The following is a 15,167-nucleotide window of genomic DNA, read 5'->3' on the forward strand; positions in this document are numbered from 1 at the left end:
AAGCTATCTTTTGGTTCCATTAAGCCAACCCCGAAATACTACTTTGGTTAACACTTACCTGTTGCAGTTTCCGACTTTAAATAACAAAATATATATTTTTTAAATATTAGTTTTAAATATAATAAATCTCAGTTAATTTTGAGTTATTCATTATTGATTTTATGTGACGCAGAAAAGGGCAGTTACATTAACCTGAGATAACAAAAAAAAAAAAAGAATAGCAGTATTTTTATTACAACAATTGCAGAAACTGAAGCACTTTACATTGCTTTGGTTATATAAATACATGATAGAAAATAAAAGAATTTGGTGTTATTTCTTATTGCCTTATTGAAATAAGAATTAAGTCAATGAATTATTAGGTAGCAATAGAAGGATATAAAACGTATTATCCTTACAAGTAAGGATTAATTCCAGATGAGCAGTGCATGGTTAGAACAGTTCAACATTTTGAAGTCTTAAGTTCTAAAGAGGAATTGCCAAGTTTTTACGCTGCACACGCGCTTCATCCTTCAGCTCTATCATGCTACCAATGATGATGTCAGAAGCACTATTCACAATCTCTGACAAGTTCCTGCACCACAAACAACTTAATTAGCCAAGTTATTTATAAGAACTTAGAATCAGACAAATAAAACCTTTCAAAATGCATCTAAATCCAGAAGTTTAGCATGTCGTTAATATATATAAATGCAATACGTTATTGTTAATACATCACACTCATTGTAGAAAGCAATGTCAGCCTAGATTTTTGTAATGGTGCAAAGACAAATAGATATACAGTTAAATGAGTACACATATATTGTTACTTATGAGCAGATAAACCTTAATTATTTTTGTCTTATGTAGAGTTTGGAAAAGAACTTACCCTTTAGAGGAGTTGAACGTGAGTCCCACGGTGTACTTAACCTCCTCAAGAGCCCACTTGAAGCGGCGAAGTTCGTCTTGCGACCACTTAGGGTTGTTGACAAGACGCAACTGCGAAGGCTTAACGTCGCAGAAGATGGGAATAACCTTCTTGTTGCACCCGAGAAGAAGCGCCAGCTCATGGAGACAAAAGTAAGATTCGGTGTAGCGTGGAGACAGAAGCGCCACTCCGATCTGGCATTCCATAACAGCCCGGTTGATTTTATCAAACAGTTTGTCCCCGGGCTTCATGGTCTTGTTATCCAAGAAAGGGTTGAAGCCGTGCCTCTTCAAATGGTCATACATCAACGTTGCCACCGTCTTCTTGGTGTCCATGCTCCGGTGGTTCAGGAACACGTCACACGGCTCCGTCACACGCCTCACCATTTCTTGTGCTCGCTTTGGCTGGCTCAGAACCCTGCGCAAGCTCATTGCCACTTGACGTTGCATGCTTGAGAAATAGGAATGGATTTTTGTAAGTGAATGAAAGTGGTCCTATGTAGCTCGATGATTCAGCTGTTGTTGCTGTTTTTGTTTCTTTTGTGTGCTTTTATGATGATAATGATATTGGTATCTAATGAATTGATGGGGGTTCCTTTTATAAGAGTCTGTAGCGAATTTTTTAATAATATTCATTTCTCTTTCATCGACTTTGGTCTTTGGTTTAAAGTTCTTTGCGTGGGTAGGAGGTATTTTTTTTCATTCTAGTTTTACCTTGGCCTTTGGTAATTTTTTTACTGAAGAACAGAACAACTATTTCATGATTATGATTTTTAAGTACTGAAAAAATAATGTATACCAAAAGAAACTGTTTTATCTTTGTATCCATATTACTTTAATTTTATGTAACAACCCTGTTAAGATTTTGTATCTAAAATGTTGTCAAAACTAAAGTTTTCTTAACGGTTATGTAGATTTTGACAGATGGGTGGAGCAGTAAATTGGACTCCCTCCTCTAGGTTCTATACTGAGAGGAGTGTACCCCTTCAAACACGTTATGGTCTTATTGTTTGTGGCTCACTCACATGTGAACATAGAACGTTATCATGAGACACGAATTAAGGTTTTGAACGACAGAACAGCCCTTTCTCCGTATTATGGGTTGGAATATTCATGAAACAAATGAAAAAGGGATGTAAACCACTGTGTGCATTGTCCACTACTTTTCTGCAAAAGTTCAAAGTAATTTCGTCTTGGCTGCGCCAGGAATTTTTTTTTCAATTTATTTGCTTTCTTGATTTTGACCAACTTGTGCAACTGTGAACACTACAACTTGAATGGCTTCTTGATTAGTCAATCATATATTTGTTTCGATGGCTAAGACTCTCACATGGAATAATTGGTGAAGCAAACTCCAGGGTGCTTCTTCCTTTGACTGTTTGAATAGAAAATTTCAAGCCATGACTCATCACAACTATAGATTGATTAAAGAATTCTACATAAAAAACAAACCAATACTGTTTGAATTAACCAGAATAATTTTTGAACGGTTGTATTTTTTTTGTGTGTTCCGTAAGTTTAGTTTGGTAGGCAAATTCATCTTAATTATAGTCATACATATACCAGCATTTCAGTGCAGCATCTTCTACTTGGATACTGTGAATATTCCTTCCGAAAACTTGACTTGATTAATTTAAAAAGCTAGTTCATTAATTAGCTTTGTTCCGTTTCTGCTTAATTACGTTAATTAGACTTCAGAACCTTGTTAGAGTACTGCATGTTATAGTTTTTTTTCCTGTAACTTTTCCTTCTCACTTCCTTTGTTTCCTAGCACAATCAATCTCAATTACTTACTAACTTAAAGCAAATTCTAGTCTAAGTTTATGTTTTAAAAAAAATATAAATATAAGTTTTTTTCTGCTCAATCTATCTGAAATTGACAAAGTATATTTGCCGGCAGTCATTTGTCATACCAGCATCATTAATTGTGACTAGAGAAATTAAGGTGCATTTTAATTTCTATAACTAATATTGGCGAAGTTGTGATGGTAAAATAATATAACTGATAACTATTTGAATTGTCTAAATTAAATTTAGTTTACCAATTCATGTTGCATCATACAAAATTTAAAGGGAATTATGGCACTATATAAGAAATTTTGGGAGAAAGAGCATGGTCAATTAATTAAAATGGCATGAAAGTGCACATTCAAAAAGATCTTGTGAAACATGGATGTTAAAGTTTATAACCTTAAAATTGCTTTTTAGTTTATGTTATGTGTTATTGTATAGTATTTATTAGTTTTGTTAATTACCAATTTCCTACTATTGATTCTCTTCACTGGAATATGATTTTCCTACTACAAACTCAAATTTAAAACTTTCAGAAACATCTATGCTCCTCGACTCTAGAAAAAGAAATCTTAATTTCTTTTAGAATTTAATTTGATTTAAGAGTCATTAATAAATAAAATGAATTAACAGAGAACATTTTTCAGCAAACGTTTGTTTATTCAAGTATGTAAATAAATGGCTTAGACTGGCTTTTTGTATAACACTTTCTTTCTTCGTGCTACTTTCTTTTCGTTGTTGTTAAATTGTTACTTTCTATTCAATAAAGTTCTTTTTTGCTATTGTTGAATTGCTACTTTCTGTTAAATTTAAATTTTTTTTATTTTTTCTATTATATTGATTAAAGATATAAAATTAAATTATTGTATATAAGTGGATTTATTTTTTATTTTACAAACTAACTTTTGTAATATTAAATTAAATTTAAAATTTACTTTAATATAATATAAAAATATTTTTTAATAATTGTTTTTAAAATTATCTTTTCTTTTGCTAGAAATATCTCTCTTGAGTGGCAAAGTATGAATTTGTCTCGACATGTATCCCACGGTAAGAAAAGCATTAAAAAATAACTAATTTTAGTAGAAGAAAAATTAATATAATGACTAATTTAAATATTAATTTATAAAGTAAAAATTATTTATATCTTAACTAGTCTATATTATAAATAAAACTTTATAATTAATTTGTGAAAAGTAGTTTAAATTGACTTTCAACATTTTAACTATCAAGAAATTTGTATCTAAAATTAGTCTATAAAATTATAAACTTTTTAATAGTAAAAGTTTTAAATCATAAACTTTTTATTTATTTTGTTTCTTTATTTTATTTTTTATATGAAAGTTGAGACAATTCTATCATCCTTATTCAATATACTTATTTTTTACTAAAATAAATATCCTTTATAAACTTAATTGTGTGTAGTTATTGATTTGTTACTATTGTTAGTAAGTTTCGTTTGGACATCATGCAATTGCATTTGTAATATACTATAGTGATAGGTGGACTTTACGTACTTGCAATTTGGAATTGATTAGGTCGTGTTGTTGATTCATTATTTATTGTAGCATGTTTTTAATAAAGTCAATAATTTTCACTCAAGAGGGAATTTGTTCATGTACTATTTCAATTTAGTTTTCTTTCTTTTCTTTCTACTTTTGATTCTTCGATAAAGTGAATATATTCTCGCAAATGGTTGTTACACTTAACAAGAGTCGCTTTGTTTATCAACTTAACTGGTTCGGTCAATGGAAAAGGTTTTTCTTACATCAATTAATTATGTATAAACCAGAAATTGGAAATTCAAGTTCTAATTCTCTTGATTCTCAATTCTACTTGCTGAGGCTCATTTCTGATTTTTTTAGTGTATAGATACTCACTTAGTACTCACCAAACTAGGCAGGAATCCATAACTATAAGTTTAATAGATTAGCAAAACTGAATCAATCAAACAAGAGGTGAAGATCTAAAGAAACTTACTTAACATTGAATGAAATTAAGAACTGTAATAGAAATTGCTAGTAAAAGCAAGAACTAAATTGACTAATGAAATTTCAATACAAACATTGCAGCTCTTGATCACCCAGCTCACTTTGTAGTCAAGGTAGACTTTGATCTTCAAAGAAAACTAACCTAAGAAAGCTATGAACTTATGTATATTCAATGCTCAAAGTTACAAAAGCTCTTTTAATGTTCTGATTCAATTCTTTTATAGTCTAAACTATAAGATGGAACCTACAAACTGGAAAAACAGCCTATGGTAGGTCATGGTAACTGCCATTTACAAGTCAGTTTCATGTGCAATTTATTCCAGCCTTTGCAGCAGCGTTCCCAGCTTCTCTAGGTAGCAGGTAATCTAGGTCAGCTCAACTTCATCCAACAGGCGGGTGTAGTGGAATTCTGTACAGCTTATAGTAGGTTGCATCTTCAAGTCCAGTCAATTCTAGTGTGATAGCAAGTTTAAGCTTCCCATGCAAGCTTCCATATAAGTCATGTTTAAGTGCAACTGCAGGTCACATGCATGGCAAATCACGTTCAAGGCTTCTCAAGTCAGCTTCTTCTTCATTGACACAAATTCATAACACCACAAGATTATCCAAGTTAGACTCTCAAGTTATATGAAATACACACATGACAACACCTAAGAACATCAATTAGAAGGCTGGATTGCTCATTAAAATCTGAATTAAACTAATCGAAGTGCCTAAAATAAAAACTAACTAAAGTACAACTCATATCCATTCTAAAACTAGGAATCAAATCTAAATTCTACTATTTACAAAACTAGAAATTAACCAAAATAAAATTAAACAAAATTATAGCTAAACTACTCTATCAACAAACATTTTTAAAAATTAGAAAAATTACTCTAAAAATTAAATTTATACTAAAAATGAAAAATTAAGACTAGATTAGACCCAAAAGAAATGCTATTAACTTTGAAAATACAAAAAATAAAAATAAAGACTCATTAGGATTAGGAGTTTCAAAATATTTTGGGATGGAGTGTTGCCAACTTGGTCAACAAATGTCCCCAACTAAAGTTATCAAATGGACAATCTCAAACCATCCTGAGTCGACCTAATGAGTCATTAAAAAAAATTGTATCAACTTAACTTGATTATTTTTCTAAACGAGCTACAACTTTTTGGCTTAATCTAACCTTGAAAAAATGGGTCAATTATGGAATCATTTTTACCCACTTTAAAAAATAAAAAATAAACCAACATTTTATAAATTTAAGTCATGAATTTTAATTTTAATTTTAATTATTTGATATAAAAAATAAATATAAATTATAATACATTCATATTTTTGAAAAATAATATTATTTTTATTAACTTAAATATAATTATTATTTTATAAAATGGGTTACGAGAGTTAGGCAAAAACTTATCATTCAATTAATATTAATTTATAACAATAAAAAGTAATTTACACTACAAAAATAATATATATTAGGAGGGGTTATTTTCTAGAGGTTTGAGAAATTTTGAAAAATTTTCGACAATTATGACTAAAACCGTAGTTAGATTTCTTTTATATTATTTTATAAACTTTTCCGATTGTTTATTACCAAAATCACCCCTAATGTTTTTTTCTTTTTACAATAATGTTTCGACGGTTATTTAATGAAAACGCTAGTAAGCACTAAATATTCTTCTCAAATTAGATTCCTCCCCTCCTCACGCTTTCATTTTTCATGCTTCTAATTTTCTTAAGCCTTAGTTGTTTCCTTTCTCTCTTCCTACGCCTTCATCTCTGCATCTAATGTGCCTTCATCTCTACAATTAATGTGATTTTCCAGCAAGCCTTAATTGTTCCCTCCCTTTCCCGCAAGTCCTAGCTCTTATTGTTCATGGAGCTCTTCGGTTTGGGTCCGTCTTAGTCTTCTCTAGCTTAGGAACAAAAATATGGTGCATTTGTGAGCTGAGCGAGGCCAACCGTCAAGGTATTATTCCTCAAAGGTCATGGTGCCTCCAATCGAGGGGTTATGGCGTGTGTTCACTCCCGTACCAACCATCAAGGTAACCAACATTTAATTATTGTGTTCGTCGCTCTCTCTGCTTTTGCCTCTCTGATATGTTATCATAGTAAAATTTCATTGGTCCATCACAATGAATCTTCAAGTTATTTCAACCAAAGCAATTGACAAATAACTTGTGTTATTGCTTGAAATTTAATTACAACGCTAGAATGAGCTACAACGCTTTTTTGTCTTACACTAGTAAAAAATTGATCTATTGCCGCACACATTATGCATCAGTTAACCAGAACCCAAAGCATAATATTGCGCGTGGCATTTTTGAAATTACATCGACAATATAGGCCTCGATTGCAACAGAACCGCAACCGTAAGAACCGCGACCTATAGTCCCTGCAAAATTCTGACATCCCACCCAAGTCAGTCTGAAATTAGACACACAGGGAATAAGCCTCGGTTCTAGGGCGAACCACGGTCTATTGTCCCTGCAAAATTCTGACATTCCCACCTAAGTCAGTCTGAAATAAATTTGAAATCAAACAGTCAGGGAATAGACCGCGGTTCTGGGGGGAACCGCGGTCTATTATCCTGGAAAAATTCTGATATTCTCACCTAAGTCAGTTTGAAATAAATTTGAAATCAGACAGTCAGGGAATAAATCGCGGTTCTGGGGGGAACCGCGGTCTATTCCTTGCAAAAATTCTGAAATTCCCGCCAAAGCAGTCCTGAAATAAATTTTGAAGTCAGACCGTCAGGGAATAGACCGTGGTTCCCCCAGAACCGTGGCCTATTCCCTGATCTGAACAAATTTTAAATATTTAAGACAATAGGCCTCGATTGGGCGGGGAACCGCGACATAAAGGTTGAAAAAAATTTCAAAATTGTCATTTCAGAACAATTTTAAATTTTTATTTTAAGAGAATAGGCCTTGGTTATGTTGGGAACCGAGGTCGTATCCCCTCTATTACCACAATTTTCCAATGAACCGCGGTAGTAACATTTGATTAGGTTAAAAAAAATATTACAGAGTGAACAGTTTCGTCTTCCTCGAACAGTTCCGTCCCCTCTAGCCATTTTCTCTGCAACGACGTTCTTGCCGCCGCGATCTTCCTCCATTCGTTCTTCTACCACTGTTGCGCTGCCGTCGTCACTGTAGAAGGACTTCCTTCCTCATTTTTCATCACCTACGTTTGTATCCGATCAAATTTGGCTTTGGTCACCGGAGTTTTTTCGTTTTTGGGTTGGTTTGATACGTTTTTTTATTGATTCAGATTATCAAACTTATGTTTTGCTGTATTTTTTTGTAGGTATTGTGTTTTTTCTTTATTGTGTGGTTTTTCACGCTCCTAGGTTCGTATTATTCTGTTTATTAATTTTCATTTTGTGCATTTTTAATTTTATGTAGGTTGAATATGAATAATATTGTATGATTGAATGTTTGAATTGATAATTTGAGTGCTTATTAATTGTTTGATTGTATGATTGTATTATTCTGTTTATTAATTTTCATTTTGTTAATTTTTTAATTTTTTGTGTGTTGAATATGAATAATTTTATATATGATTGAATGTTTGAATTGATAATTTGAATGTTTATTAATTGTTTGATTGTATAATTGAATTGATTGTATGTTGAATATATTGTATAATTGTATGATTGTAATTTTGTAGAATATTTACGTATGGATCGAAATTGGATTAATTTACCCCGCATTAGTGCTGAGTACGAGAGAGGGGTAGAGGAATTTATACAATTTTCACAACGTAATGAGGGTAGAAGTGATGATGAAGTGAAGTTTAGATGTCCTTGTGTGGACTGTTTGAATGCGAGAAAGTTGAACGCAACCCAAATTAGAGAACATCTTATCTGTGATGGTTTCCTAAGATGTTATACAACATGGATATGGCACGACGAAGAAATACAATTTCCGACTAACTGCCAAACTAAAAATGCTATTGATTCCACCATGGAAGAAGATCGACTGGATGAAGACAAATTAGAGGACATGATCCGCGATGTTGACGCAGAAAATTTTGCCAAAGCTCATGTGTATGAGACGATGTCGACTGATGCGGAAACACCTTTGTATGTCGGTTAAACTAAGTTCACACGTTTGTCAGCGGTGTTAAGGCTCATGAATTTGAAGGCGACTAATGGATGGATTGATAAGAGTTTCACAGAATTGTTGACGTTGTTGACTGAAATGCTGCCAGATGGAAATACACTTACATTCCTGAGGAAAGCAATTGCAAAACATTTAGTTAGATTATATAATAGTTCATAGTTATTAGATTTAGAATACATTAGAACATATTGATTTATAGTTATTAGACTTTGTACATTATGTGATGTAAATATTGACTATTGTGTTGAATCTGTGTTGTTATGATATTGTTTGATATGCAGGCCTGTTTTTGTGATAGTGGATATCACAAAAACAGACCTGCTATTAAAAAAAATTGCAGGAGAATAGGCCGCGGTTGGGGCCAAAATCGAGGTAGAAAGGGTTTGGGACGCGGTTCCAACATGAACCGCTGTCATATCTCCATGTTATTACCGCGGTTGGAACCGCGACCAAAGGTTAAACGAAATTTTTTTTTTTTAAAAAAAGGGTTTTGGTAGAGGTTCAAGAAAGAACCACTGTCATATCCCCAGGTTATTACCGCGGCCTAAAGTTCCAAACTTTTTACCTCGCTCGTATATGCCGCGGTTCTAAAATCGCAACGTATATTCAAAAACAACCGCGGTCGTTGCCCTTCGCTGCACTAGTGTTACTTCTCTATGTTAACAAGTTTCTCCAATTATAATATCCAGATTATTGTTGGCATATGAAAATACCTTTCTTGTAGTGGGCCACTAGCATTCTAAAAGAATATTCTAGCTTGAGTTATATCTCATACTACTTTTCTAAATGTTGACTCACGAGTTTTTGTTCCTTCCAATCATCCTAGTAACATTGATGTCCAGGTGCACTAAGAATACAATTACTCCCCTTGAAGTTTTGTGTTTAATATATATATTTCCTGCTCAGGTTCCCCATGCTAGAAATGATTTTTCTCATCAAACCATTGTCCAGTTTTTCTTTGATGAACTGTCGATCTATCTCTATGTGCTTTATCCTATAATATTGAATTGGATTGTGAGTAATACTAATAACTGACTTACGTCATGATAAAGATTCATAGTTCTTCACAATTTGCTTTTAGATCATTCAAAATAATTTTCAACCATAACAATTCACGTACCTGTGTTGTCACTTAGAATTCAACCTTTGCACTAGAACTATTTTTTTTCTTCCAAGTTATTAAGTTTCCATCCAAGAACATGCCCAAGTGAATCTCCAATTAGTAACAAATAGTCTGTGATAACGGTAATTTTTACCATTATCTACGGTGCATTCTTATACAAAATCAACTCTCTTTGAGCTTGAAGCTTGCTTAATCCTCTCTTTTCTCTGAATTTTGTGAATAAGTTTAGTCTAGGATAAACTTAATGGTTTTCATCACTGATTCCCTCATTTTGTAGGAAAATTGTTTGCATTAGAAGAGCATCAAAACCATCAAGGAGTTGGAACCCAGGAAAAGTAGCAAAAGCATCAAACTAGAAGACACATGAAGGCCTCGCAGTGACGTCTGGGTGCCCCCTCCAAGGGCGCTGAGTGTCAGTTTCCTCGCAGTAACACCTGGGTGCCCTCTCCAGGGGCGCTAAGCGCCATTTGCCTTGCTGTCATCGCCTGGGCGCCCTTTCAAGAGCGCCGAGCGCATCCAGTTCTGCTGAGCTCACGTCGGATGCCCTCCTGTTTGGGCGTTGAGCGTGACACTTGTTGATGTGGAACCTTAGACCTATTTAATGTTACCATGCAACGAGGGTGCCATCTTTTGGCGGATGAAGCACGAAACTCACTTTCTTTGACCTCTTGGAGCAATTTTGGGTGTGTGGGAGCTCTTCCTTCTTCTTCCTTGGGTCTCCATTGCTTTCCATTCCTCGCTCTCTTCCATTGTAAGCTCAAGCTCTCCATGAGAATGGAGAGCTAACTTCATTTATTGTTGGGGAAGGATGTGAACTTCATGTATATGAACATGTTTTGAATATATTAAGCTTCTTTCATTGAATGTTAGTGGTTTTCTCCTGTTCTTAATGCTCGTTGTGTTTTGACCATTCATAACTTGATGCTTGGGTTTGTTTGTTATTGGAAAATAACTCATGAACCATGACTTAGATTAAGCTACCTAAAGGAAATAGTATCTAGGAATAGAGCTAGGACCTTTAGTTATCATAAACTTCTTTTCTTAATGCGAAAGTGATTATTAGGGTTTTCAAGAAATTGAAGTCTAATAAGCAAGTCTAGGCTCTTTATTATGAGGAATTGGGTTTTGAGTAACTTAGTAAGTTGATATTAGCATTTTAATGAAGAAGTTGAGTTTGTAATATGCATGAAAGTGAAGAAGGTGAAATCTAAATTCTACTATTTACAAAACTTGAAATTAACCAAAATCAAAATTAAACTAAAATTATAGTTAAAACTACTCTATTAACAAACATTTGTAAAAATTAGAAAAATTACTCTAAAAATTAAATTTGTTCTAAAATTGAAAAATTAAGACTAAATTAGACCCAAAAGAAACTATTAACTTTGAAAAATACAAAACATAAAAATAAAGACTCATTAGGATTAGGAGTTTCAAAATATTTTGGGATGGAGTGTTGCCAACTGGTCAACAAATGTCCCCAACTAAATTTATCAAATGGATAATCTCAAACCACCCTCAGTCGACCTAATGAGTCATTAAAAAAAATTGTATCAACTTAACTTGATTATTTTTCTAAAGGTTTAATAGCCTCTTTGGTCCCCACTTCGTTGGATAATGTCAATTCAGTCCCCATATTTAAAAGTGTTTGGAATATGTTCATAGTTAGTAAAATTTGCGTCAAATTTGTCCCTTCCGTTAAGTATGACCAAACGGAGTTAATGCGTTGATGATATGGCACCAGTTATTAGCAACGTGTCAATATATCAGTTTGTCCGTGCTGACGTGTTAATTTATAAGTTAGGGTGTTTTAATTTGGGGTTTTATTAAGATTAACATATGGTTTTTTAATTTGGGAAAAATATGATTTAGGGTTGATTTCTATGAGATTAGGGCAATTGGAATTGTGTGAGAGAAGATAGAGTCGTTGTCACACTTCACCTACGTTGCGAACACACACATCGTTGTCGCACTTCTATGTTGGATTTGGATGCGTATTTCTAGAAATCGTGTTCGTGGGTATTACGAAAAGCGCAATTCGAAGGTGCGTTTATGGTAGCTTTTTTGCTTGTTGTCGCTATGTTGTTTAACGGCTAAAAATACCGTTATTTGTGATGTAATTTTGATAATAAATACACCCTTTTTCACTTAGAAACTTGCTTAGACTCATGCTTTTTCATTAAGTTGTGTGAATAAGAGAGTTGAGGTTAAATTTGATGATTTTATGACTAATTACCCTTGTTTTGATAGGTAATGAGGGAATGCGGAAAGCAGAGATGAAGTGCTAAGGAATTAGAGCTCAGGAAGGCCTGGAAAAGCACCAAAAGAAGGAATCGCACGAAGCTTGGGCGCCCTGTCCAAGGCTTGAGCCTCGGAAAATCGACGTCCACCGCCCGGGCGCCCTCCTAGGCCGCCCGAGTGGCGACCCATGAAACCTGGGCGTCCAATTGAAGGCTCAAGCCCTACATGAGGATCGTCCACCGCCCGGGCGCCCAAAATGGGCCGCCCGAGCATCGTGCGTCGTAGATCCGGTCCAGTTTCTGCTCTGTTTCAACTCTTTTGGACCGGGCCCTATTTCTACTCTTTTCCAACTTTATTTAAAGGACCCACTACAAAAAATAAGGATATTACCGAAGGCCAAAAGCCCTCAGAAAATGGCAGAAGCCGTCGGAAAAGGGTATTTACAGACGACTTATCGACGGCCAACGAGCCCTCGGTAAATCCCTTGTCGCTAACATTTACCGAGGGCTTATGCCCTTCGGTAATTACCGAGGGCCAGAAGCCTTCGGTAATTCCCGAAGGCCTGAAGCCTTCGGTAATTACCGAAGGCCTGAAGCCTTCGGTAATTACCGAGGGCCTGAGGCCTTCGGTAATTACCGAAGGGCATAAGCCTTCGGTAATGACCTAACGTTGGTATTTACCGAGGGCCAAAAGCCTTCGGTAAAATGGAGGGAAATGTAAGGAAAAATTGTATTTGTTATAAACCAACCAGCAGACCTGCATAACAGTTTTCAAGTACAATAGGATTTTAAATGACTACTTAACTTAAAAATCAAGTTGTAACCTAATAAATTAACATACCATATATAGGAACATAGAATATATACATCAACATACAATATATACAATATTTGGGAAAAATATTTTTTATATTTTAGTAAAAGATACAGATTAATGCAGGCAACAACAAGCACAAAACTCTGAAGTTGTTGGTAGTCTAAAAATAGAATGACTTTTAGTTTTCTTTTTTAACAAATACTAATACTATATGTGTATTTTTTTGGACCACACTACAACTTTAAGTTATTACACCCTACCTACACAATTATTTTTAAAATTGTTTTAATTAAAATTATAAATTTATCTTCACAATCTGTATAACAAAGGTCAATGTTTATATTGAGGTAAACATTTCTTTGTAATCAAAGGATGATAATAAAAACAATTGAGGTTTGGCTTCTGTTCTATTATCTGCTTAAAAAGTATAATACTCAATTTTTTTTTCTTTTTAATTATGTTTCTAATTCTTAAATGTATTACATAATTATTATAAATAAGAAAAATAAAAATAATGAATGTTATTTACAAAGGTAAAACTAGTTTCAATACAAAATCTTGTTTCTTTTGAAGTAGACAAACAAAAGGGGAAAAAGAAAATGCTCTGCCATTGATTGTGAAACCTGTCATTTGACATGAGATATCAATCTGTTACTCCTAAGTTTGAATGTTTGGTCTGAGAAAGTTTACATCCTACTGTCACATGTTTATTATTAGTCATCAGTTTAAAATACTGTTCCATTTTCAACAGTTTTATCTGAATATTTGAATAGAAACAGATAAGCAAAATAAGAGAATGAAAAAATAATAATCTTTTAACTGTTTCTTCTTTCAAAATATGTTAAATTTTATATGAAAAGTTGATTGTTGATTACAGTGCATTTGTCTAGATGATAGTTTTTAAAACAAAAAAAGTAAGAATGTATGCTTTAACTATTCCTTTTATTTTAGTAACTAAAGATAATAATGAAATAAAAGAAAATCTGATATACTTGAATCAGAGGGATGATAAAGACTAAGACTAAAGAGAATTAAAATCTTATTTGAATTACATTAAAGTTCTTTCTTTAACTCTCTCTCATAAAGCTCTTTATCTAAAAAAAGATCGTGTGTGGATGGATCCTAAGCTCTCAGGATCAGATGAGCCTCCGAAGGAAGACTTTCAAGTTAATTATTGCTACTTTTTCATGTTTGGAAGAATGCCACATTTGCTTTTTCTAGTATTCTTACTGCAACCATTATGTCAATAACATCATAAGTCCACCCAAAACCCAAAAGTGTTCCTGTAGAAGAATTCCAATAATACTTCATGTGATTAGGAACAAAGGCTAGTCTTAGTCTTGTTTGGTGAACAGAATCTTTTAAACTCAGTTTTGGTGGTGTAATGGAGTGATTTTATCACATTTTTTGCCATAACAAAGTCATATTTCGAATGGTAGAAGTTTCTATGTTGTGTGACAGTTTGAACAAGTCTATAATGATGTTTAAAAGTTGCTAGCAGAGTTCAATTAGTGATATAATGGGCTGAGTGCATAATAGTATACTAAACCATCAATTTTGAGTCAAAATTGGGAAGTGACAAGGTGTTTTTGAGTAACAGTTTGGATTTGAGCCAATTCAAAGTTATAACAACTTTAAAATCACTAAATGAAGTTGTTGGAGTGATTAGTTTTGACCTACAGTCACTGCTATGACATTTCCTGTCTTAAACCACCAAATTTTGACTCATTTTTTTGGAAAAAATGAACCAGACAGCACTTGTGTAGATAGTGGTAGCATCTTCAGGGGTGGAAACTTAAATAACTCTTCATCTAAGTGCCTATACAGCAACGAAAATTAGCTTACTGAAACATCATTCTGCAGTGAGAAAAATAGTGAAAATTTGGCAACTCCACTACCCAAATTTTGAGACACAAGCAAAATAGTTGAGGGATTGTAAGATTGAGTGTCTATCCTCTAAAAGAAACTTGGTAGAGCACCTTAAGAAAGTTCAGAAGTGAGATTTGAATAACCTTGGTCGAGAGGAACAACCAATCACTACATGACTCATCTAAATTGTAGTTTTCAAATAAAAATGTGAGAGATTTTGATGTTACAAAAAGAGAGAGATTTTGTTTTCTTCCACAGATATGGGATGAACAAGTGGTTGAAAAATGTGAGACCCTAGGTGCATGTTGGAG

At 33.6% G+C, this 15,167-nt stretch overlaps 1 protein-coding gene across 1 annotated transcript; it reads right to left on the reverse strand.

Moving 5' to 3' along the window:
* Positions 1 to 358: 358 nt before the first annotated feature.
* On the reverse strand, positions 359 to 1,446 carry LOC108333833 (TIR-only protein). The gene is made up of 2 exons (XM_017569295.2): positions 869 to 1,446; positions 359 to 574 (listed from the first exon to the last, which is right to left on the reverse strand). The coding sequence occupies exons 1-2, from the start codon at positions 1,354 to 1,356 to the stop codon at positions 466 to 468; spliced, it is 597 nt and encodes a 198-aa protein (XP_017424784.2). The 5' UTR covers positions 1,357 to 1,446; the 3' UTR covers positions 359 to 465.
* Positions 1,447 to 15,167: the final 13,721 nt, after the last annotated feature.

The sequence above is a fragment of the Vigna angularis genome, chromosome 11 (genome assembly GCF_016808095.1).
Source record: "Vigna angularis cultivar LongXiaoDou No.4 chromosome 11, ASM1680809v1, whole genome shotgun sequence".
In the NCBI taxonomy this organism is placed as follows: domain Eukaryota; kingdom Viridiplantae; phylum Streptophyta; class Magnoliopsida; order Fabales; family Fabaceae; genus Vigna; species Vigna angularis.